At 33.9% G+C, this 27381-nt stretch overlaps 2 protein-coding genes across 2 annotated transcripts in view; one reads left to right on the plus strand and one right to left on the minus strand.

The window, feature by feature from the left end:
- LOC123655703 (E3 ubiquitin-protein ligase TRIM9) overlaps positions 1-16780 on the plus strand; it is a 33212-nt gene extending 16432 nt beyond the window's left edge. The window contains exon 11 of the mRNA XM_045591457.1: positions 16653-16780. The gene's annotated coding sequence lies outside the window, so the exon portion shown is untranslated. The remainder of the gene's footprint in view (positions 1-16652) is intronic.
- Positions 16777-25506, minus strand: LOC123655705 (ATP-dependent RNA helicase me31b). The gene is made up of 8 exons (XM_045591459.1): positions 25431-25506; positions 24787-25000; positions 24619-24700; positions 24336-24542; positions 22617-22788; positions 21161-21311; positions 19469-19664; positions 16777-19196 (listed from the first exon to the last, which is right to left on the minus strand). Exons 2-8 carry the CDS (start codon positions 24846-24848, stop codon positions 18753-18755), a joined length of 1314 nt encoding a protein of 437 aa, XP_045447415.1. The 5' UTR covers positions 24849-25000; positions 25431-25506; the 3' UTR covers positions 16777-18752.
- Between the last annotated feature and the right edge of the window lie 1875 nt (positions 25507-27381).

Genomic DNA, 27381 nt, shown 5'->3' on the forward strand with positions numbered 1-27381 from the left:
ACCAGGAGCTGGCAAACCACTGGAATCACCTGCGATTCCGACAACACCAAAGCTGCAGCCAAGACTCACATTGCCAACAAGTTCAAATGCCACTAAGACCTCACCGACCGATCGAGGTCAGGCAACAGAATTAATGTCACTCCAAAGAACAAACTTCAGAGCTTTTCATCGACAAATAAATCGCTTGAAAGTAGATGAAATCCAAGACAAATGGGAGCTGGAAGACGAGTTAAGCAACATACAAACGCGCTGGAACGCAATAGACGCTTTGCACTTGCAAATAGATAATATCCTACAAGGATCGGATACCCAGTACGATAGTGAGTTTTACGCCTACGAAGATTCATATAAGTCAATCAAAAGGGCGTTGAATCTTAAACTCACATCGACCATTCATCACGAAAAATCGACACCACAGATCGACTTGCCTACATTTACAGGCAAATATACGCAATGGCCTACGTTTTATGACTTATACGTAGAAAGTATTCATAATAACAATTTGATTACAAAAACTCAGAAGATGCAACACCTAAAGAGCAAATTACGAGGAGATGCTGAACGAATCATCCAACATCTAACTATCTCAGCGGACAACTACGACACAGCGTGGGAATTGTTGACACACAGATATAACAATCCACAATTGTTATTTACTAAACAAATCGAAATCTTTATTAATCAGCCAGCCGCTCAAAAACAATCAGCGTACGAGATTAGACGTATTTACGACACGTCAATGGAATGTATCTACGCTATTAAAAACCTGGGTATCGATACAAGTACCTGGGACCCATTACTAGTTCATATTATTACAAAAAAGCTGGATACAATCACCTATAACGACTACAAGGAAACCCGGAAAATGCCACGAGAATTACCTTCACTCTCGGAGCTAATGGACTTCTTAGAGAGCAAATTCATCGCTTTAGAACCAAGCGGCATAAGAGATAGAGAAATGTTGTCATCATTCAAAAAATATAATCAACAAAAATCAGTTAATAACAAGACTTACAAGCCTCAATTTCAAAAAGAACATCGGTATGGAAAATTAATAAATAAAGAATATCAAAGCGTTGCGACATACATGTCAAATTGCCCGATTTGTGACAAGAAACATCCCTTATACAAATGCGAAAGGTTTATCAAATTAACACCGGGCGAACGTTATCGAATTATCGAAGATTTTAACCTTTGTCATAATTGCTTGTACACACATAACAAGAATTTATGTACGTCAATGAAAAAATGCAAACTATGTAAAAAGAGTCATAACACAATGTTACATGACGCCTATACTATAAACATTAATAAGCAGTCTACAAACTCGCTGACTGATATGTCTAGTGGGTCATCAACCCAACTGAATACTCCATCTCCGCAGAAATATCAAGTTTCCTCCTGTGTCCTGAATAGGTGGGGTAGTACTAAGACTACTAAGAAACATGTGAAAAGTAATAAGAAATATGAAAAAGATAAAACCAAATTTTCTGTAAATGAGAACCATCTACGATTCTTATTAAAAAATCAAACAAGTGTCATAGAAGCGCAATATAACATTCTTCAGAGGAATGAAGAAATATTAAACAAGCAATTCGGAATACTACAGAAATGTCTAACGAATCTTTCTTTTGCTAGTAATCGAACTGAGAAGATAGCTAACAATGAATTACGCATTTTGTCATCCTCAGTCTCAGCTATGATTATATCAAACCTACGACACTTGCAAGAAAGCGTTATAAACACTTTAACAAGCCTCGCAAACGGTCATTTATACGATCATTTTTGCTGCCTGAACAATTGAAAGAACAATTAAATATCATATACCGACATATACCGAATGACCTGACTTTGCCTGCCGATAAAAACGATTTTAAAGAACTTTATAAGTTAATGAAGGTCAACGGCGACATTGGTTCTTCTTATTTGATATTCGAAATCAAGATTCCTTTGGTAATTAAGGAAAATTTTGAACTGGATAGAGTAATAACCCTTCCTCAGCAGCATTATAACGTAGAATTTATCGCACCATACATTGCATTCAATCTACAAAAGGACTTACTACTCATCTTGACAGAATCAGATGTAGAAAATTGTGTCCACATACAGACAAACAAATTATTATGCGCTCTCGATAAGCCGATATACGAATTACAAATAACCAGCGGAATGTGTAACTTGAGTATACACAATACAACAATATGTAAAACAAAGGAGGCACCATGTCGCGTGCGCTGGGTCAAGTTACATAACAATAACATGTGGCTTTATTCCTGCTGTGGGAAATGCACAGTGCGCATCTTTTGCATTGACACTGGAGTTGTATTGACAACACTGACCGGGAATGGCCTTTTACAAATCGGTCAAGGTTGTACAATAAAAGGTGACACCTTCTCTATATTCACTCAAAATAGTTATATGAGCCAAGTTAAGGTCCAAGAAAACATACCGATCCCAGCCGATTATTCAATATTAAATTCCATAATAAATACTTCGGATTTCCAACTGTTCACACCCGAGGATCATGAAGACTTGTGGCGCCGGATGAAGTCTCAGATCATTAACCTCAAGGAGCAGGAAAACGCATCACTCAGTATACACGATATACATCAGTACTCTATCTTGTATATAATCTTAGGGTCTATCATTGTTGCGGGATGTCTCTACGGTACCATGCGATATCGCAGAAACAAAATTATACAGAGCAGTGCTGTGAAAGACGTCTCCACGACCGCAGTTCCAGTTGCAGCAGATACGAACTACCAGGAGGCCCCTGCTCCCCCGAGCGCGCGACCGCGATTCGTTCGACTGGACATACCAATTAAAGTGTAGTGCAGTGATGATTATTATATAAGTTATTTAAATCTAGGTACTTAAATTTTAATTGTATTGTTATTATTGTTATTGTAGATTTTAATATCAAAATTATCTTTCTTCTTTGAGTCGGCAGGATGTACGGGTCAACGCACATTGAGCAATATGATTGTTTTGCTAATTAGTAACCTCTTTAATTTAGCTGATTTATTACGAAATTGTTATTTTTCTTATGCAGATTTCTAATGAAATTGATATTTGTTTGCTACGAATGACGTCTGTACTTCTGCCTATATATACTCAAAATAATCTTAATAAATTTAGTGTTAGATCGACTTTCATTGGGTTTGGTTTCCCTCATAACCTTCCCTCACATGTCATCTCTCACTCAACCATAGACTGTACCATACAATTCCGTATACTTGATATTTATGCATAACAAGAATAAAACAATTTAATTAAATTTTCATATTATTATAAAGGCTAAAGTTTATGTCCAAAATGCACTGTACTTTATATGTACGGTAGTAACAAATGAAATTGTTATTCATGAGTTATTTAATTAATTAATTGACGTAAACGTGTTAGTTTTTTTTTTTTTGTAATATTACATATAGCTAGGATCGATACTGACATAGAATATGTGATCGCACAATAGCATTGTTGTGTGCGATATTGTGTTATTTATTTGGAGGTAATTTTTACATTTATGTTTTACTAAGCTGTCCACCCCGGTTTTCCTAAACCTAAATGCAGCCTCCATCGGCAATCTTACGTAGATCGCCGATTTGGCGCGAGCTTGGGGAAGGTATATCTAACATTGGACTGCGATAGGCTGAAGTAAATAGATAGAAGTAAAATCTATCCATGCGATTACACCCCATCTTAAAATGTCATACGTCTTATGTGCAGTTGCTACGTTCAGAAAATGGTACCGCGAAACTTACAAACTACGAAAGCTTTTTAAATTTCGAACATAACATGTTCTAAATTTAACAATTCGTAAGAAAACGAACAGTTTTCATAAATATCTGATAGCGGTCGTTACTAATAGATAATAAATAGAACATATCCGCCAATCCGCAGTGCAGAAGTGGCTGATTATTTTTGTGCTTTATTTCGAACGTTTCTTTTTCAAAAATACTACACTTGTTTTAACTATCATAAGTAAGGTATCTTACGTTATTTTGATACTACATTTTTTTGTTGTAATTTGGTTTAGAGTTAAATTTATGTTTCTTTATGAGACACATGTGCAAAAAGTATTAAATTGTATGCAGTGCTTTCATTAAAAATATAAATTTTTAATTATAATTAGTTACAGAAAAATTCCCTTTAGGCCCCCCCCCCCCCCCTTACAATAAAACCACTGTAGTGTTTTTGACCCGGTAGCGAGTCCGTGTTGCACTATTGGGGCGCGCCTCCCGCTGAGTTGAATAAACTAACGAATGTTTTTACTGTACAATATTAAGATATAAGAAGGTGTTTAATTTACGGTTTTCATTGGCCGTAAAATGGAAATGGAAAAATTTGTTGGCGGGTAACAAGCGAGAAAAGAATCCGAATAACGGTTTTATAAAAAAATAATGCGCGAAAATTCAACAAAATGTTTGAAACAACTGAAACGTATTTACTTTTTAATTTTCTTTTATAAGATTTATTAATACTAATACTGCCACTAAAATAGTAGGGGACCTGATGACGCAACTTAAATAATTCCACTTCCCACCTCAAAACCTTACAACAATTTTGTAACTAGTTCGTACGTATGATATTTTTATTTAATTTCAAATTTAAATTATTTTAATAAATGTTTCAAAATTATAATAAAATATAAAGCTAATGCGGATATTATTACTTCATAAAATGTACCATGATTTATGATAATGTATATTTTTTTTCTTAGTGTTACGAACTCCAAGTCAGCAGCGCAGCTAATTAAAGTTTCATCAACCATATCAGTCTATGTAATTTGCATAACGAATTATATTTATATATTGTATTTAAATGTTTTAACGTTGTGGTATCTATTAATTAATTGAATAAACAATAAAATAGATAAAATAGACAATTATTAAACTATCAAATTATCATTTGAAAGTTTAATAAATGTGTTTACTAGCAAACGAAAAATAACCGACTTCAATTAGGTATATCGGCAAGTAATACAATGTAAGTGGGCGAAAAAATAGTCAAGTTAATATGCACTATTTATAGATAATTCAAAAAGTATTCGTCAGATCTCGATTAAATTTAAATCGGACCACATGACAGGCACCAACTTTCGATTAAAAAAATATTTATCATAATCGGTATACCCAGTAAAAAGTTATGCATCGAACAAAAAAAAAGAATCACGTAAATCGCATTAGAAATCTCGGCGTAATCGGTGTACATATAAATAAATACCGACTTTAGTGAGAACCTCCTCCTTTTTGAAGTCGGTTAATAAAATATTATAAGTTTACTAGCTGACCCCGCAAACGTTGTTTTGCCATATATGTTATAAAGCCCTTTAATCCCCCCCCACCACTCTTACAACTTAAGGGGCCTACTCAAAGCACTGCTTGCAGGGCCTGCTTGCAGTTACTGCCGCAGAGGATGTTGCTCCACAAAGCACTGCAAATCATTTACGCGGCATACGTTGTCGTGTTCACTTGTGTTCTCTTTGTCCTTGCCTAAATTCGTCAGTTTTTATAAATGGCTCCTACATTATTCAAACACCAAAAAATAGCATTGGGTTTGACTGTATTGAGTACTTGTAGCGTTCAAAAGAAAAAAAGGAAGCACTGGTGTAAAAAAGTTTTATATTTTTCATGTAAAAGCGACATAGCCTGCGACCGCATATCTTTGTTATGATAATGATCGTGGTTAGTTTTCCAAAGACATGGCAAATCCCTATACAATTAGATTACGTCCCTCCACACGTCTTTTTCTCGCTGGCTCATTTTTCTTGAAGAAAACAGAGCCAAACAAATAATATAATAAAACCAAACCAACTAACCACCAACTAACTGATTAATTGCTAAATGACAACCACTGACAAGACAAACCCCAGGTCAAATAGAGTAGACAAACGTCGCAATGTACCGACGTAAACAAAATGGTGGTCTAAATCGGCCCGACCGAGCTACACATGTCCCTGATTGCAGTTTACGGAGTGGGGAGATCGTGTGTCGGGCTGGCAGAACGACACTGCGGCCCTGCGACAGGGTGAACAATTAAAATATCGGCCCTGCATGCATACATACAATACGATCGGCAGTGGCACTGCAAGCAGGGCCCTGCAGGCAGTGCTTTGAGTAGGCCCCTTTAGGGGTATGATAAATAGATGTTCGATTCTCAGACCTACTCAATATGCACACAAAATTTCATGAGAATCGGTCAAGCCGTTTCGGAGGATTTTAACTACAAACACCGCGACACGAGAATTTTATATATTGGAGCGAAGTTCCTTACGGCAAGCTTGACATTTGGCTGGGCCAACCGTAAGAAAAGTATATAACGGAAGTGACATAATATCAGTCTCACGACTGAATAATATGACGTTTGTAAAACTAAAATATTACTAGTAAACTTTTTTTTTCAAATTATTTATGTAATTTTATACTGTCGACAAAAATAAATAAAGACGCGTTTTTTTTATTACACATAATAGTTTGAATTATTATTATTATTATTTTGTTTGATTTATTTTATTTTACGGTATTTGTTATTTTCTAAAATACTAAATTTCCTAAATAATTTTATGTACTTAATTAAAAACCAATCAACAAAATTTTTTAATTTTAAAAATCTAGAACTAGACAATATATATATAAATCAACATTTTTTTTTTTCAAATTGTGTTGCTTTTATACTATCCGAAGGAACTTCGTTCCTACCTAGTGTCCCATGACACCACATAATTAGATATTATAAGTTTGTATGTTGAAATAGTTTTTAAGAATGATTTTCACAACATCTGTTTTGTAAATTTAAAAATTACATATCGAATTGATTATTATTAATGTTAAGTTTATTGGCATATGTCAAAACATGTTAAATCAGCCCATAATGTGTTTAGAATTAAATAATATTTTTTGACAAATGTGCAGCTATCGATAAATTAATTATAATAATCATGAGAATGCAGACATTTGTGTACAATCTCTTATATTATTGGAAAAGACACCGATACAAGATTCTCATTATTATTATTTTGTAACAATAAAAATAAAATTACTGTAGAATTGTAACTGGACTGACTGAAGATATCAAAATCAACCATAATTAATTTTATCGAAGCCCTATATGTAAATTCAGATTTACAGAAGATAAGAATTAAAATAATGTTTTTTTTTTTTCAGTAGAGATCGTTATTTCTACTTTTATAGCCGGATGCGCTTTTAGCTTTGATGCATTATTGAAACAGTGTTTCGGAATTTAAAATTTGACTGGAACTTTGGTGGCTGAGGGCCTGTTTAGTAAGTTGTATTTTATTAGGTAAAACAGGTCCTAATGGCCTATTCTACCTCCGGCTAAACAATTTATATGCATTACGAAATTTGCTGTTTAATGGCTTATTGTTAGAAATGATAATTAAAATTGGTCTAGAATTTCTAAGTCTTCCCCGAGTATACTAAAATGTCTTACTGTCTTTACTGTAATAAATGATTAATATTATTATTTATTACTTAAAATAACCTACTAGATTTATGATTGTTTGAATTTACTGTGTGCTACGATATTTTGTAAACTTGTACTTATTGAATTTACTAATAATAATAGTGTAGGACGGACTACCGTCGCAGAATTAAGCGACACGGTAGTTTGTCTTAACTATTTTAATGAATTTATTTAATTTTATGAAAATGACTGAAAGGCTTAATAAATATCCTATTTATTTAAATCGTGTTTTTTTTTGTTATTACGTACGCAAAATTTTAGTAATTTTTATGCTTACTTAAACATTGGTATATAATTTTTTAAGTCTATTCAGATTTCTCTATGTATTGTTATTCGTGTGAATTTATTGCACAATTGATATTCCAATATTTAATATAGACAACTAGGGTAACCAGATGGGTGGTTAAATTTCTCTTACCAACAGATTGTTTCTAAGATTAGAGAGGCCTTGCTCTTGGAGTAAAAAGATCTTCATATTCTGCTCGTATGGATTCCTAGTCATTCTGGCATTGCTGGTAACGAGAAGGCAGATTTTAGTGCGAAAGCTGCAATCCAAACCGGTGTCTTTGATCACTATAATATTGCTGGTAGAATGGAGATCGGCCTATAGTTATTTATACGACTTCTGTCCCCGTTCTTATAAACTGGAATCACTTCCGATCGCTTTAGGGAATCAGGGAAAACTCCAGATCGCAAACAATCATTGAAGATCTTTTGCAAGGGATATACTAGAATATTTTTGTGCTGTTTAAGGAATCTACTGCTAATATTATCACATCCTGGTGCGCTATCTGTTTTTAGATCCAAGATAATATGTCCAACCTCGTATATATCTGTATCCATTAAAGCAAAGGAGTTTGTGACCTTGCCCTTAATGCTATAAGTTAATGGTAGATTCCGGGACCTGTTATTTTGTTGACAGATTTTATCAGCTAGTGAGCTACCCACGCCTATAAAATAGTTGTTTTCTTCATGTAGCGATTGGATAGGAAAAGATGAGCTATTTAATAGCTTTTTAGGGTGCTGTGTAATTTTTGACGTGTGTGTGATGTTTTTGATGACTTTCCATAACTTTTTATTATCTTTCCGTGCTTCTATGATTTGGGATTGTTCGTAATTTATTTTTAATCTTCGCATTAAACTGTTACAGAAATTTCTGTATCGTTTATAAGTTATTTTCAAGACTACGTTGTCTGGGTCAGTGGTAGTTTTTTTTGTGTAATCGGTCCCTGTTTCGCATGCATCGTAGTAGTCCAGGTGTTTGTTGTCCATGGCTTAATGATTTTTTGACGTCTGGAAAGTGTAATAATTTTCGTATTCTTCTCTATAAGATTTTGTAAGCAATCTGTTAGGTATTCTAAACTAGTATTAGGGTTCATTACAGCCTATACAGTCCACTGCTGGACATAGGCCTCCACAAGTTTACGCCACAAATAACGTGAACTCATGTGTTTTGCCCATAGTCACCACGCTGGGCAGGCGGGTTGGTGACCGCAGTACTGGCTTTGTCGCACCGAAGACGCTGCTGCCCGTCTTCGGCCTGTGTATTTCAAAGCCAGCAGTTGGATGGTTATCCCGCCATCGGTCGGCTTCTTAAGTTCCAAGGTGGTTGTGGAACCTTGTTATCCCTTAGTCGCCTCTTACGACACCCACGGGAAGAGAGGGGGTGGCTAAATTCTTTAGTGCCGTAGCCACACAGCACAGTATTAGGGTTATTTGTTTGATAAACGAGATCAAAATTCATTTGTAGTAAGTCATATGCTAATATTTTATCATCAACTACATGCCTTTGGTTCATTTGCATATATTCGTTTATTTTTAAAATTTAAACAGAACAAGACGGGGTGGTGGTCAGTAAGTGAGGTGTTTGGGACTATGGTAATGGATGAAACTTTAGTTTTAATAAGGACATGGTCAATGCATGTCTGGTGAGCACTACGTGTAACTAACGTGTGCGCTGGAAGAAGGCCGTGCGAAGCAGCTAATGTTAAATATTGTTCCCCTTCAAACTTAATTTTATCAGAATTAATCGCTATATTCATATCACCTATAACAACGATGTGCTCAAAAAAAGACGCAGATTGTAAAGATTTGTCCAATGACATGAGAAACGGCTCCAATTTAGTGTAAGCGGGCGATCTGTATAAGGCAAGTATAGCTACATGTTTTCCTATGGTGGCTAGTAGACAATTACTTTCATGAAACTCTGGTTCATTTATAGTTACGTTAATAGTATCTTTGTAGTAAATGATTACTCCGTCATTTTGTAAAGGATTTACGTTTGTTGCTGAGTGAGAGTAGCCAGGTAAGCTAGGGATCACAGTTGAGTTTTTGGGCCAGCACTCTGTTAAAATGAGTATATCACTCAGTGATAATTACAACGTCGTGATCACATGTTAATAGATTATTTCTGAATTTCACAGTTTTTGCACGTTATGCGTATGTGTTTTATAATGTGTTGTGTTTTGTAATTTTGTGGTATAATGTGCCGTGGTGTAAGGTGTGTGCCCACGGTGAAGGAATAAGACTAAACAACAATAAATATTACATAGTAAGTACGACTTCATTTTACATAAAAAGACAACAGGGACCGGAATTAGCATCAATGTTATGTTATTTTCTGCAAATCCTTTTCTGTAGCTATGGTTATGACAGGAGATTCTTCGTTTTTTCTCAGAAAAATGTTACAATTCCTTATCCAAGTGAATTTATAAGACCTTTCCTTAGCCCGGATTTTTACTGCGTTAAGAAGCTGTTTATTTTCGGGAGTTAGGTGTTCATTAACGAAGAATTTCCTGTCAGGACCGGCCAAGTTTGCAGTTACAGCCACTATCTCTTTGCGGAATTCTGCGAGTAATGTATTTTTTAAGTCGTTAATTATTTCGATTTTTAGAAGGCTCAGTTTGGAGTCCATCATAGAGCCTATACGGGATATTAAGTTAGTATATTTATGTTTGGACTAGCCCGTTGGCGCAGTTTGTAGTGACCCTGCTTTCTGCTCCGAGGGTTGTGGGTTCGATTCCCACCCCAGTCTGGGTGTAATATAAATATTTATTTATATATGTATTATTTATAAGTATGTTTATCGAAATAAAAAAAATTGTAGCTATATACCAGTCGGCTGTTACCTGTAACACAAGCATTAAGTTGCTTATTTTAGGAACAGTGTGTGTATTGTGTAGATAATTATTTATTTATCTTCATTGGCCTGAGCAGTAGGTGCAAGGGCTGGAGGCAGAGCGGCTTTTTGTGTTGGTGATGCTGACCGAGTTTGTACCAACGATGCAGGGGCTGGTGGTGGTGGGTCCAGCAGCGTCGCCGTCACGCCATCCTTATTAATTGCTGTTTTCGAGGCACCGGCACGCACCGGCGTGTTGCTGTTATCCCCGACTTTACGAGAGCTTGCCACGCACAAGGGGCACTTCCACTGAGATCTTGACAAATCATTGCTGAAACCGACACAGTCCGAATGATATAGGCGCGTACAATGGGCACACTTGATACGCTTTTGTGATACCGTTGTGGTGATCTTGCAGACCTCACAGATTCCAGCCATTGTAGTAATTTATAGGAGTTTATATTAAAAGTACACTAGGCACAATACACAACGTCAGCGGCAATCGAATACGCGGGTACGCAGGCACCATTATACACAACTCTGAATAACACCTTATTATCGATCTTCTGAAGAAATCCCAATATCACAGCTGAGTTCCGTAGAAATCGTTAGGAAAAAGGTTCTGATAGTAAGTTGGTTAAACACACTATTCACTTAATTTGCTAGTTTTTAGCAGAGATGACAATAAACACAACCGTTCACTCTTAAGGTGGATAGCCGAAAAAATAAACTATATTCAACTTAATATGTATACAGGTGTAAGCGACAGCTAAATTCACGTTCAATGCCACTACGATTTTCATGGTGTCTTCGCGGATGCCGCATACATTTCACGTTGGACTCGCCAAGCGAGTCGCCGGCACTGCAATATAATTTGAATGGACTCGTCACGCGAGTTCACTGGCATTATGTAAGGGTAAAATTTATCTTTTGTTATTATTGTGGTGGGCTTAGTCTCCGTAACGTTTGTATCGGAAGTATAAAGTGTTTGAGGACTATTAAGTGTGTTTTAACTTAAAAACATGGCAAAAACTCAAAGGATAAAAAAAGAAGGAAAGTTTGTTTTGTAATTTAGGCAGTGGTTCTCAACTTTTTATACAGTAGTTAATTTTAAGGTTTTATTTTATACTAATAATATTTCTGAAAGAATTCTTTCTGAGCACTTATGGGATGAACTAAAGAAAAGAGTAAGGGCAAGAAACGCACCGCCGACAGGTCTAAGAGAGTTCCAAACCGCAATCAAGGAAGAATGGGACAGCATACCGCAAGTGTTTGTAAAAAAAAAAATATTTCTACAATTAAAAATCGAATGGAAGCTGTTATTCAGGCGGGGGGGGGGGAGGCAATACCTCGTATTAACAAATCATTGTCTTCGAAAAAATATTTTTTTTAACCTTTTATACCTGCTCAAAGTCTTACAAACCGAACTACCCGAACGAGTGAATTTGGGTAATTCTATTGTTTTGTTGCTATTGTAATGATTTCGAAGGTCAAAGCTACTCATAATGGGTTTTTAGAAAGCTAACAATGTGTACTTCAATTTAATTCAAGTTGTATTTGCAAACAACATTAAATTAAAAAAATACTTGCGGTCAAAATTAAAATGTAGGGGCTGTGCGATTTCTTTGCTCTCGAGTGTATTTCACTCACTCACATTTCATATCATGAATTTAAAAAAAAACTTATGTTAGTAAATAAAATCTTTTAATTTTCTTCGAAAGTCGTAGACTCGTCTTACGTCAAACACGTCGAAACTTGTCCTAACAATAACAAACACGAAAAAAAGAAATATTCAATTTGATATTAGATTTACAGTGAACGCCACATCAACCCACTAAAAATCAAACAAAACCATATGTAATCAAATATGTAAACAAAACCATATATAAAACCGTAATTTATCTGTTATTTAGATGTTTGTGATGCTTTCATTCTGTTTTAGGTTCATATTATAAGTAGTATCCAAGTTATTAATTTGACGACGTTAAAGTTTGAGAATCTGCGGCATTGAACTCGCCTAGCGAGTTCATGGCATTGCAGAATATATTTTTTTCTTTCAAATGTAAAAATGTTCTTTACATCCAGGCCACCATGTAAATGTTTAAATAATATCATACCATGTAATTTTGAACAGAATATACATACAGAAGCGTTTTGATAATATTACCGAAAAACACTGAACTCGCCACGCGAGTCACCGGCACTGGAATAAAATTAACGTAAACACGCAGGGCGAGTCGGTGGCACTGAACGTGTTAACTTCGCCACTATACTCATAACACTATTCTGAGTTTAGAACTAGTGGAATTTCTTGTCAGAAAATTTCGAAATTCTTCAATTTTATGGTAGGTTTATTTTAAAAAATTGTCTTGTCGCTTTTTTACGTGGTTCCAAGTCAACAACGATATTTGTGGGGCTAGAATAAATGCAATAGAAATAGTTATAAACCACAGTATACGATTCTAAATGAATAAGAGCGATTTTTCACTCACCGGAGAGGTATATAAAACCTCCAGATCTTTGTCTCTATGGTTTTGCGATAAAAAATTCTTGTTGTCTGATATTCAGAATAATGGTTCGAATTAATGGTTTCAATTAAAGGATAGCTGCCCCATACATCATTACATCCTGTATGTAATAGAAGTAATTCTCACTGATTATTAGTCATAAACGGTGTAAGTAAAAACGTTGCCAGTCTAACGACAAAATATCAATCAAAGAAAAGGAATTCCCCAGCTTCACCGCAAAATAAGTAATTAAAAATTCCGTGCTCCTTTTTATCGGTCCGAATTTGTAGTTGCGATAAAAATAATATAACATTGTTCCAATATTTACAAAATATTTTTATTATTTAAGTACATACGTACGTAGTTAATTTTGCCGTTTTTCTTCGTTTGCCTGCAAACTCAATTATTCCCATTTTTCTCGAAAACGGTAAGTTTTATCATGAAAATAGGTCAGAAAAAAGTTGTAAATCATAAAATTTTCTACAAAAATTGGTCCAGTCTCTTTCTCTCTAACGACTCCCCATTCGTGAGATGTCGCGGTTTTAATAGTTAGAAAATTCATATTTTACATAATATGCACATATTTCCGCACCACCTAAGAGGTAATGTACTTGGCGCATTTTTTTAACCTTTTGACCGCCACGCCTCAAAACCATTCCCGTGCCCTGTACGCCAAGGCATAAAATAAACAAAAATACCTACGAAAAAAATAGTGCTGCCAAGAGTCGTTATCGAGTACCACACAGTGACTTGTTTTTGTTGGTTTTTATGCAATAAATGACTACTTATATAATCTAGGAAGGTTTATTTTTTAATATTTTTCTTGTGTTATCTTGCACTCGTTATATATACTTACAACAACATAAATAAAAAACAAACATTACAAAAATAATCGTAGTAAAGCACAACACTCTTTTCCATCGCCATGACGTCATTGTCACGACTGGACGACTACGGCGCAGCTGACCTACGGTTATGAAACTCTCTTTAGAGACGTGCTGTGTCGCACGCAAGGAAGCCGCAGGCTATATATCGATTTCGAATCGAATCGATATATACATGAAAAGTAATTTAGAAAAAAATTAACCCAATTCAAATTTGTAATTTTTTAACCGACTTCAAAAAAGGAGGAGGTTACTCAATTCGACCGATTAGATATATATTTTATATTTTTTTATTTATGTTCGAGGATAACTTTGTCGTTTATGAAACGATTTTGATAATTCTTTTTTTGTTGGAAAAGAGATAACCCCGGTATAGTACCATGCTAAGGAAACCAGGATTTTATAATGAGATCTCGAAAATCTGCATAACTTTTACTGGGTGCACCGATTTTGATGATTTTTAATTTAATCGAAAGCCGATGTTTATCATGTAGTCACATTTAAATTTCATCCAAACCCGATAACAACTTTTTGATTGATCTTTGATAATGCGTATTTACTTGACTATTGTCGATATAATTGAAGTTAGTTTTTTTCGTTTGCCTGCAAACACAATTATTATCTTATTAGATAATAGTTTATTATTTAAGGTTCATTAGAACAGTATTCCACTGTGCCCCGTTCCATAGTGCCCCATAAGGCCAACATTTTAAACGAGTTTTATAAAAACTTAGGTTATTTTTTGAACTTTCCACACAATTGTCTCAAATGATTAAAATTAATGAAAAAAAATATCATTTACCTATTCTTTAAACTTTTTTACTAAAAAGAAAGTACTTTGAAAAGAAATCTCAACTTTTGAACAAGAATAATTGTGTTTGCTCGAATACAACGTAGATCGACGAAAAAATAGTCAAATAACTACGCGTTATCAAAGATTACTCAAAAAGTAGAGATCAGATCTCAATGAAATTTATATATGACCACATGATAAACATTAGCTTTCGATAAAATTAAAAATTATCAAAATGGTACACCCAGTAAAAAGTTATTACGGATTTTCAAGAGTCCCTACGCGCTGTAATTGGTCGAAGCGTTACCACACGGATTAGTTTAGAATTCAAATTTTTATCGACACTGTTCCATAGTGCCCCGTGTTCCATTGTTCCCCAACTCAGTAGTTGATCCGATGAAGCAAATTAATATAATCGGTGCGGTCGATGCCAGCCTTAGTTTAAAAGAAATATTTACATGCGTTAAATATTTTTTTGCTTAGGTAGCAAATAGTACTAAAACAGTACTGAGTAAGTAGCAATATTTCAAATCAAATATTTCACGACACACGACACGACATGGGTCTTAGAAAAAAAGCTTTTATGATAGTGGGGGTTAGGGATGATATTGATGCTGCCAGATGATTTTGAGAATGAGAAAGAAAATCGTAATTTCGCTCATAACCTTAGATAAAAAAAATGAAAAAAATATATTTTTTTTATTGTATATTATTTAAATCATCGACGCCTTCCAAAATGCGACGATGTTCTAAGGTTTCGCTCGTCTTGCACTTCACTAGTTTTCTCGCTACCTATTCGCTTATGACGTCATCAGCGTGTCGTCTATACTTGACAACGGCGTGTAGAGAACGAATTAATGACTACGCGCTAGAGATGCGCCAGATTTGAGATATCAGATTTATTATGGCGATTTGATTGATTTTAGTTTATTTGATTTTTTATTAATTTGCTATTTATGTGTTAGCTGATGATAGTTTTATGTTTTTTACCTTTTGTTCAAATATTAAATTATTTACAGAAAATATAACACGTTTGAGTTGAATTTTGAATAGCTAATTGCAAAATTAACTTGTAATTATGATTTTTTTAAAGTGCAATAAAGAATATATAAATCATCTATACCAATTTGACTAGCCCATTGGCGCAGTTTGTAGTGACTACAGGTCAGCGGTGCTTTCTGCTCCGGAGGTTATGGGTTTGATTCCCACCCCGAGTCTGGGTATAATATATTATTTATTTATATGTGTATTATTTATATGTATGCTTATCAAAAAAAAAAAAAAAAATAGCTATACCAGTCAGCTGTTACCTATAACACAAGCATTAAGTTGCTTACTTTAGGAACAGATGACCGTGTGTGTATGTTGTAAATATTTATTTATTTATTATTTATTTATACCTCTTGCGTCACATCCCTAGCGGTCAACTATAGACGACTTCGGCGTTCTGGACATATCATTTACGTGGAATAAAAATGCATGTTTTTATTTCAATGTTTCTCAGTACGTGTAGCTCTAAAAGATTTGTTTTTTATACTCAAATGTTGCGGGGATATTCTATTTTCATAAATGTTGATTTAAAATACTAGAAATATTTTTTTAATAATTTTATTTAATATTTTTGTGGTCCGGGTTTTTTGTCACCTATAGACGTCGCTGGCGCACAGGACTCGTGAGCCCTTGTCAAGTATAGGTGACTACGGCGGTCAAAAGGTTAACGTGGTTTCCCCAGTAGGTATACTCCACGATCTATTGTAAGTAAAGTTTGATCAGATCGTATCCTATTGATTGAAAGAATGGTAATATATTAATTAGTTGTCTAATTCTACTTCAACAATTATTACTTCGTCTTCATTTTCTTCTTGCAGAATTTCTGTTCGCTGTTCTAAGAAAAGGAATGCATCAATTGTCTCTTCATTCACTCGTGGAGAGCAGTGTAACTATGAAAAGTACAACCGCACGAGTCATTCAGTGTAAAATAAAACGATAAAATTGTGTGAAGAGTTTTATTGGCCCATTTTTTTTAACAAAAATATATTTTTGATATTAAAGCATTTTGCATGTAGAGCATATCTTTTTTTGTCTTTCTGTTTCTTGTAATTTACTTATGATTGAAAACAACATGTAAGTAAACATTTGATACATATTATTATTACACTAGAATCCATAAAAAATAGTACCTAAATTATAATTGCAGTACTCAAATTAAGTATGAAATTTGAGAAACATTTATTTACTAATATAAAATTTAAAATATATTAAAACACAACATACCTTGTTTACTTTACTTTAAATGAAGTTATTATTAATTGGTCAATAAAAATAGAATCCATCTTTATGATCGTAAATTTTGTATAATTTTAAGGTCATGATTTACGGTTTGAAAATAGATTTTTATAAAAATACTTGTGATATGCTCTTTTGCCTACACCACATACAGATGAGATGTTAAAAAATTAAGTTTTTCTTAAAGTTTTTAAAGTTACAATCCCAAACACTTTGTACTAATTGAATATCACGATTAAGAACAAGCTAATTTTTATGTAACTACAGCAATTTAATAATTTTGTATTTATATAAAAAAAATTACTAATTTACCTGAATAAATCTAAAGTATAAGTTATCGGAAGACAAATTAAGACAAAACATCTCATCTCTATATTTATATTACCTGCTGTTAAAATAAATATCACAGTTACAGATATTTTAACAATCTTTACACTGTTCTTTTGAAAATATTAATTTAAGATAAAAACTGATAACTTTATAATTGGTACAATGATTTTACACTAAAGCAGAAATAATATTAAACAATGGCAGTGCTCAACATGTTCATTGTTAATAAGAAAAAAACAAGTCTTTAATTGATTTTGTAACAAATCTATAATTTACATTGATTGTGACCAATTATGAAACTCTTCACTTGACATCCCAAAATTTAAACCCCCAGAGAGCTCATCATCTTTCAAGTTAAACACAAATGGCTCTCATTTTATTCCCTCAAGAAGCAGAGCAATATTCATAATGCAAGCCATTAAACATAATGATTGTATTCCTCTGCTTTGTTATTTAGTCCCAGTCACTTTCCCAAGTAACCTGTAGTAAGGGGTTACAAAGACTATAGTTGTTCATAAAAAATACTTCACTTGCAAATAAACGTACTATTATATAAATATATCTGTTAAAGTGACCGTGCAACCCACTTACACTCAAGATGGAAACATTTTCTTTTCCTGCACTGTGACTGTCACCGCTTAAAATTAACAATAAAATATGATAATTGTAAATCAGGTTAAAGCTACCATGATCCTATCCATTCAAATAAATAATCACAATACGGGATTTCTAGTATTTTTTTTTTGTGACTTGGAAGCTTATTCAAAATCTCGATCACCTCGGTTATTTTAACCTGATTTTAAATAGAAATGGCTTACAGTAAATATATTGTTTCAAGCGGCCAGAAACAATATCTGTGATGCTGATATATTTAAAGGTATTTTTTCAATATTTTACATTTGAGCTAGTCTGGGTTGCCTACCCATACACGGGCAATATCAATCTTGGTCAAGTTAAGTTTGAAAGTAAACATGTGCTAGCTCAAATCATTAACGTATGGGTAGGTGTCGCACATATTAAAAGTCTACCACAATTTATGTTGCGATCACTGACAAATTTAGATAGACTCTCACGAATGATACTCAGATAAATATTTTACTTTTTAACAATCGTAGGAAACCGCGCACAGAATCCAATATGGACAACGAGCGCGGGGTGCCTTTCGTAAGTTCCGATGTTTATTATATACACTTTTTAAAAAAATCAACCTTTTCCAGGTTCAAGTCTTATTTCACGTTAAACTATATACACACATACAATAAATTCATTACACTTTTTACAAAGTTTTTTGTTTTTGTAATTTAATCCTAATTCCTTTCACCAGTCAGCATAGTCCAGGCGGCGAGCGGGCGTTACTTGTCATCGTCGTCCGCGCGCGCCACGTACAGCGCCGGGTCGATGACCTTGGGGATCGGTTTTATCTCCGTCCCCAACTCCTGCTCGATGCGGTGCAGAGCGAACCTATCCTCGTACGTGATGAGGTTGATCGCGATACCGAGGTGTCCGAACCGGCCAGAACGGCCGATACGATGTAAGTACGTCTCGGCCATGCGCGGGAAGTCAAAGTTTATGACGACGTTGACGGCTTGTACATCGATACCACGGGTGAATAAATCCGAGCACACTAAATTGCGGCAGAGGCCCGCGCGGAAGTCGTGGAACACGCGGTTGCGGTGCGCCTGAGCCATGCGCGCGTGTATATAGTAGCAGCAGTAGCCCAGCTCTGTGATCTTCTTTGCGAGCAACTCGACGCGTTGCGTTGAATTGCAGAATATAATAGACTGATTTATTTGCAACTGTAAAGAAATATATACAATTATAGGTGCTTAGCAAAAGTAACAGTGTAATTGTAATTATCATCATTTTTAGTAAATCCATTGCTTTTTTTAATTGCAACATACTTGATTACAACTAGACATAATTTTGTAATAAATAAATAGATATAAAATATAATTTTAGAATACAAACAGTAATTTTTATATGAAATAAAAGTTTACTCTTCCTACATACAAATAGATATAAAATAAAGGTGGAAATTTTTAAAATATTTCATTTACAATAAATTTACCTTTGAAAACAGTGTATTTAAACAATGCACCTTCTGCCTCTCCTGCACAAATGCATAGTACTGTGTTACACCTTTCAAAGTTAACTCCTCCATGAGATTAATCTCATATGGTTCCCTCAAATGCTTCTCCATGAACTGTTTAACGCTCAGCGGAAACGTAGCTGAGAATAACAATATTTGACGTTCTTTTGGTAGCCTGCAACAAATGACAGGAACTGCTACAGTAATTATTTACTAGTTTACTGCTACGTGTGGCTTCTTTATGTCAACTAGTTTAACTAGTTATTAACGTATAAATTCTTTTGTTTCTTTATTTATTTTTTTGTTTTATAAAACAATCTGTAATAAATGTAGTTATTTTAAACGTGCGTTTGGTGTTTGTGCAGTTCTTATGGGTCTCCATACCGTACCTCAGGGAGCACATTAAGCTGTCAATCTCGGTTGTTATCATGTATATCATGTACATGATAGCAATCGTTCCACATTGTAGGGAATATATCCACCAACCTGCATTGGAGCAGCATGGTGGATTAAGCTCTAATCCTTCACCTACATGTAGTAAGAGACCTATGCCCAGCAGTGGAACATTACATGCTGAAGCGTATAAAACAAGCTGTAGTATCCCACGGTTTCACCCACGTTAGTTTGAGGAAAAATCTTACTAAAATACTATATAGCCTATAGCCTTCCTCAGTAAATGGATTATCCATAATTGTGTTTGCAGGCAAACGGAAAAATAAACCGACTTCAATTATATCGACAAGTAATACAAAGTAGCTAGACGAAAAATTAGTCAAGTAAATACGCATTAATCAAAGATAACTCCAAAAGTTGCAATCAGATCTCGATGAAATTTAAATTTAAATAAAATTAAATGATAAGCATCGGCTTTATATGTATAACATATGCAAATAGAAATACCTCCTAAATGTAGTAGAATATGATAGTAACAAAGTATGATGATTTAAAAACTTTTAACTGTCAGATACCGTCACCATCAAATAGAATTATCCACAACTGGTGAAAAAAGCCCTAAGCATGTTTCCCACAAATGGCATATGTTTGTTTAGCTTTTATACAGAAGTTTTTCATTTGAGTCCAAGCCTCTGTTTTGTGTATTTTTGACATGCAACCCAAGATTTCAGTACTGAAGGTCAATGAGTTATTATTAACAATAACTCCATACATGTCTCATTTTTGGAACTCAAGATGTTTTAAGTTGAAGGTAAAATATACTAAAATAAATTTGTAAAATACAATGGAATTAACAATCTAACATTGCTAATTGAAAGTTAAATCTATCCTAGTATGACCATAGAGAATTTGTCTTGCTTCCAAATACCAACTTCAGTAAGTTAATTACCACAATGAAAATATTTAGGAAAAAAAAAATGACAACTTGCATTGTGGTTTCTTATTGTAAAAGTATAAAAACTTTGTTTTTTCTATATTTTTTTACTGACACAAGCTGTTAATGGTATAAGATTTATTTATGGAGCTATGAGCACCAATAATATTGAAGTAACTAATGATAACACTGAGTTTAAACAATAGGAAATGCAGTTACATGAAACAGAATTTTTACACCTAAATATAAAAAGGTTAAAAAACAGTTCATAACAAATATCTACTGGTGTTAATAAAACTGGAGCAAAATGGTTCAACTCATAAAGTTATAAAAATTCAAAATACCGTGAAATAACTGTATCCAGCATGCCTTTGAAGTCTTGTGAAAGTAGTTTATCTGCCTCGTCAAGAACCAACATTCGGCAGTTATCCATCTTAGCTACTTGCTTATCCATGAGATCAATCATACGCCCTGGCGTGGCAATTATTACTTGAACTGAAACAATGTACCACTATTAATAATATTATAAGGTTTTAAAGTATGAAGTTTTAAATTTTAATACATTAGTAACTAAATACGAATTACACTCTTCAGCACATTGGCTATTCTAAATAATTTTATTTTGCTAAAAATAAGGTTACATGTAAAGTATTCTTGCAATTTATAAATGGTAGAGTCCACATTCTTTATTATATTGCAAATTAAGAACTGCACTTTGTTTTAGCCATTGGGCTTAGTTGCTTGATTTTTCTTACAAACTATTCATCATCAATCATGTTATTTTTAATTTATCCATTATATATTATGTCCATTTAGGACAAAAATAAATATATACGAGGACAGGTACAAGAGTTCATGGAATTGAGGGGATGGAGTGGATTCATCATTAGTATATAATTGAGTTTCAGCCCTATTGTGTCATTCACTTGTGAACACTCGCCTGCTAAACAAGACAATCTGGAAGAAAACTGAAACTACGAAGCAAGAGCAAGCAAGGAAAGAATGTTCATTCTGAATGAAATGGAAACCGTTTATGGGAAACAGTGCGCTAGTAAATCAATGATTTACAAGTGGTACGGTCTTTTTAAATAGGTCAGGAGTCGATTGAAGACATCCACGCTCAGGAATGTCAGTTGCGGCCACCACATCAGACATTGTCAAAAAAGTGGAAAAATTTGTTTTTTCACACCTTTGACATTTGACACCCGTTTAAAGAAAAAAAAGTTATCTAAATTAACAAAAAAAATTCGCCGACAATGGGGTAAAGGAAACAATTTTGGCACATTTGAAGGCAAAAGGAAAAAAATATTTTTAGTGGTTTAGAAATATTTATTCATAGATCTAATAAATGTACTCAGCTTAAGGGTGACATTGAAAAGGAAAAATAGCATTTATTGTTTCATTTTATTTAAAACCCTTCCATTCCACAAAGTTTCAGACCTCCCTTGTATATAAGTGTTATTAAACTACCTTCCTTCCGTTTAGACCCATATAGAGATAAATGGATGCATAGCATACAGAAATACAGGTGAAAAAAAAATGAAACAGTAGTAAGTATAGCAGCAGTAGATACTATGAAACTTTCAAATCGACACATTTAAATTAAAAAATCACCATTTTTTATTTTCAAATGTGTCAATTTTTTATTTTTACAGAGACTGTAAATAAAAACTCGGGTGTCTTTGATATTAACACAATACTAACATACACAATATGATGGTAATTTTGTAAATAGTTCTTTAATTATTATATATATTATTTTAATTAAGGTTATATAGGGCCAGTAAAACTATTTCTTACCATTCTGGTAAATGCGCATTATGTCATCTCTCAGGTTTGTGCCTCCCGTGGTGACCATAACACGAATGTCTGTGTGTTTTGCCAGCTCAATGCAAATCTGTGATGTTTGTAGAGCCAGCTCTCTTGTAGGTACCACAACTAATGCCTGTATAGTATCTTTTTTAGGATCAACCTGTAAAAAACACACAGTATAAATATACATAAATAAAAAAAACTACCTCCTGGTAAAATAAAAATAGATAATCAGTACTGTTTTTTCTCACTTATCAGCAAGTGAAGGGGAATCCAAATGTTGTCATCATTTTATAAAGATTATATTCGTAAAATATTTAAATAATAATATATTTTTTCACATGCTACAAAACGCCTATGATAGTGTGATGAGGAATGAATTGTGGTCAGCATAGTCCGTGAATGGTGTGAGCAGTGTCCTCATACGAGCATTGCAATCTCTTCATAGGGATTCTAGTGCTTGTGTGAGGATAAACAGGGCATACACTGAATGGTTATATATATGCTATATGTTAATATCGGAAAAGGTGTTAGACAGGGATGTGTAGCGTCACCGTGGCTGTTTAATCTGTTCATGGACAATTGTTTGACAGATTTAAAAGAGAATGAAAGTGGGTTGAGAATGAATGAGTTACTCGTCAAATGTGTTCTCTATGCTGATGACCAAGTATTATTCATACTGTTACTCATAGTAGAGAATATATCCGCCAACCCGCATTGGAGAAGCGTGGTGGATTAAGCTCTGATCTTTCTCCTACATGGGGAAAGAGACCTATGCCTAGGAGTGGGATATTACAGGCTGAAGCGAAGCGTAAGTATTACTTGCGTCTTTGGCCGAGGAGTTCAGGAGATGGTAACTGCTGTGAGTGGAGCTTTTGTAAGAAAGGGAATGAAGATGAATGTAAAGAAGACGAAAGTGATGGTGTTTGAAAGAGATGAGGCAGTGACAGACTGCAATATCATGATTGGAGATGAAAAAATAGAACAGGTGAATGAGTTTGTGTATCTGGGTTCAAACTTTACAAAAGACGAAAAGTGTGAGAGTAATATTGAAAGAAGAGTAAATGCAGGAAACAGGGTGAATGAGGCTTTGCACTCCATTATGAACAGTCAGAAGGTGTCTAACAAGGCTCGCTTGGCTGTGCATGAGGTTGTGGTGGTTCCGACACTCATGTACGGAAATGAAAGTTGGGTATTGCAGAAGAAACATGAAAGCAGAATAAATGCAGTTGAGATGAGAGCGTTAAGAAGTATGATAGGAGTTAAACTGAGTGACAAAATAACAAATAGTGAGATAAGGAAATGTTGTGGTCTGAAAGATGTAGTGACAAAAATTGAGAAAGGTATGCTCAGATGGTTAGGTCATATTGAGAGAATGAGTGAAAAACGATTGACAAAAAAAGTGTATAAGGCGAGTGTGAATGGAAGGGTTGGAAGGGGTAGACCTAGGCGGACGTTCTGAGACCAAATAAGGGATGTCTTAAAAAATGCCAGGTCAAGAGTACCCTAAACCGAAGAGCATGTATGAAGGGAATGATGAAATTGGACGAAGCGAAAGAAGTATGTAAGGATTGTAGCAAGTGGAAAGAAGTGATCTCTGCCTACCCCTACGGGAGAGAAGCGTGATTATATGTATGTATGTATATAAACATAGCAAGCTAGACAAAATGTACCCTTAAATTAACATGATAATTCATGTTGACATACCTGTTCTAAAACTGGAATACAATAAGCGCCTGTTTTACCAGTACCGTTCTTGGCCCTTGCTAGTACATCTTTACCACTAAGTGCAATAGGAATAGAAGCCTCTTGAATAGGAGATGGTTTCTCCCAACCCTTTTCAAAAATGCCCATCAGTATTTCCCTTTTAAGACAAAATTCCTCAAATTCATTTCCTCTTGTATCTGTCACATCCTGTTTAAAAAGAGAAGTTATTTTTTAATTCTTATAATGAAAATAATAAAATATGTGGGTACTTTCGCAAACTTACACTAGTTTTGATTCTTCTGTCTTTGGGGGGTAGTTTTAATTTTGCTTTCCACCCTATATCTTCTACAGTTTTATCAACATCTCTGTAATATGAACAATAAAAAGTAAGACTTGGGAGTCTAAATAGAAAAAAAAAGCAAATTGCATCTTATTGAAAAAAAATTCCTACCCTTTCTGACTGCTCATATTTCCAACGTGATTGCTAGAACTAATTCTATTTTCGGTCATCATTTTTCCAAATAAACCCTTAATGGGTAACTAAAATTAGAAACTTGTCAAATCTTTATTTGAGTCCAACACTAAACAAATTTCACGATAAGTCACTTTTAAATACATATGATACTTTAGAATTTTATCACGTTCACCAACTTAGTCCGGAATATCTGTAACAAACAACATTTAAATCATTGAACTCATCTTAATAGAACGCTTCCATTGAAGACACCGAGACGCGTCAACAAGCAATGTATACCGTCAACTTATACAATTTGTACGTTTATAACTATATTGGACGCTAATTTTACAATAAAAACAATAATAAAATTGCCCACAACTAAATTATGATTCTTTGAAATAATGTAACGTGTTATTGTTACCGAAACCATTTATTTGAGTTTAGCAATCGATCGAGAAGATTTGCTGCGATGAATCTTACAAAGAAACTTCTATTTTTAATATGGCTGCCGTACAAGAGATTACATAGAAACAGTAAATTGAAAAAGTAAATTATCGAAATGCAAATGGTTTTAAGTTGTTAAAAGATTTAATCCAAATATTTAACTTGTAAAAGGACATTAATAAAACAATAATCACCTTGATAAAACTTTAAAAAAGACGACGGCACTCGATACTCGACGACGACATCACAAAGTAAGTAAGCATATGTGTTGCCATATGACAATTTATTGCGATTTACGAACGATCACAGATTATTGTTTTCAACTTTTCTTATAGAAATGAGAATAATGTATCTAATTTCCATCGTATATAATATTATAATTTTATACTAAATAATAATATTTTCAATTTAAATTTTTTAACAGAACCTTTCACGCTGTAAAAGTATAGATACGTGTTAAAAGTTTAAAGTTTAAGAAAATCAATAAGATCCATAAAAGTCATCATCATTACAGCCTATACAGTCCACTGCTGGACATAGGCCTCCATAAGTTTAAGCCAAAAATAACGTGAAGTCATGTGTTTTACCCATAGTCACCACGCTGGGCAGGCGGGTTGGTGATCGGCTTTGTAGCACCGAAGACGCTGCTGCCCGTCTTCGGCCTGTGTATTTCAAAGCCAGCAGTTGGGTGGTTATCCGCCACCGGTCGGCTTTTTAAGTTCCAAGGTGGTAGTGGAACTGTGTTATCCCTTTATTCGCCTCTTACGACTCCCACGGGAAGAAAGGGGGTGGCTATATTCTATAGTACCGTAGCCACACAGTACACTACATACCCATACCAATAAAAGTACACATTTCTAATTATGTGCAATAAGCAATGTATCTATATTTTAATTTTTTTTTTTTTTTTTATTTTATTTGGGAAACATACAATTTTATATTATATTATTATATTATGACTAATTACAATAACTGAAATCAATAAAGTTTCCACTATTAGCAAATTTTTATCAACATCGTTAATATACTATTAACAATCAAAATAATAAATAAAAACATTATACATGTATACGATTAAATAATGGAAAAACATAATATGTTTGGAGTGAAAACATAATAATATTGGTATAACCACTAAACTTGATTTAAAGCAGGGGTGTCAAACTCAATTTTGCAGAGGGGCTATAATTATATTAAATTTAGAATGTGTGGGTCAGATTCAAATAAAAAATGTAGTTTGCGCATTGTAAAACATCCGTAGAGGAATCGGGTGAAGTCATGATTCTTCTTTCTGTGACACGTTGCAATCGTAGACCGTATCTTAGACATCCCTGATTTAAAGCTTTATTTAAAAAATAGAAAATCTGTTGTAGAAAGAAAAATAAATATATTCAGATTTGAAGGTCATTTTCCGTTTTTTTATTTTATTAATCACTTAATTGCATTAAAATAGCGGTCGATTTTTTTATAAAACTATTTGGTTCTTTGATATTGATTACTTAAATCATTTTTTTTTATTTTGAAAAACCAATATATAGGTAAATTTATATATTTTGTACAAAAGAACTACTATAAGAATCCCCGCCAAGATTAGTATGAGAGAAGATAATAAATGGATAAGTAAGCATTTTACAAAAATAGTTAAGAATCGAATAATAATAAAAGTGTATGACAAAAAGAAAAAGTTGTACTCTAAATCAAAATATCGGGCTCTAAATAGTGGCTGCGCTTTTTTTCACAATTTTTAATAATTAATGACAAATTATTTTAATATTTAATACACATAAATAAGTAAAACTATATTAATCTAAAAATAGATCGACAATAATACTATATATACCAACAAAGCCGATGTTGCTCTGTGGGCTTCTTACTTTATTAAGCACTAGCTACTACCCGCGACTTCGTCGGCGTGGACTCGGCTTCTATTGGTCTTAGTTTGATGATATATAACCAATGGCCCTCTTCGATAAATGGGCGATCTAACACTGAAAGAATTTTTCAAATCGGACCAGTAATTCCTGAGACTAGTGCGTTCAGGCAAACAAACAAACTCTGCAGCTTTATAATATTAGAAAGGATATAGGTACATTTATTCTATTTTTTTTTTTTTTGGGAACAGTCTTATTTAGTAAACAAATATGG

This window comes from Melitaea cinxia, chromosome 8 (assembly GCF_905220565.1).
Source record: "Melitaea cinxia chromosome 8, ilMelCinx1.1, whole genome shotgun sequence".
In the NCBI taxonomy this organism is placed as follows: Eukaryota; Metazoa; Arthropoda; class Insecta; order Lepidoptera; family Nymphalidae; genus Melitaea; species Melitaea cinxia.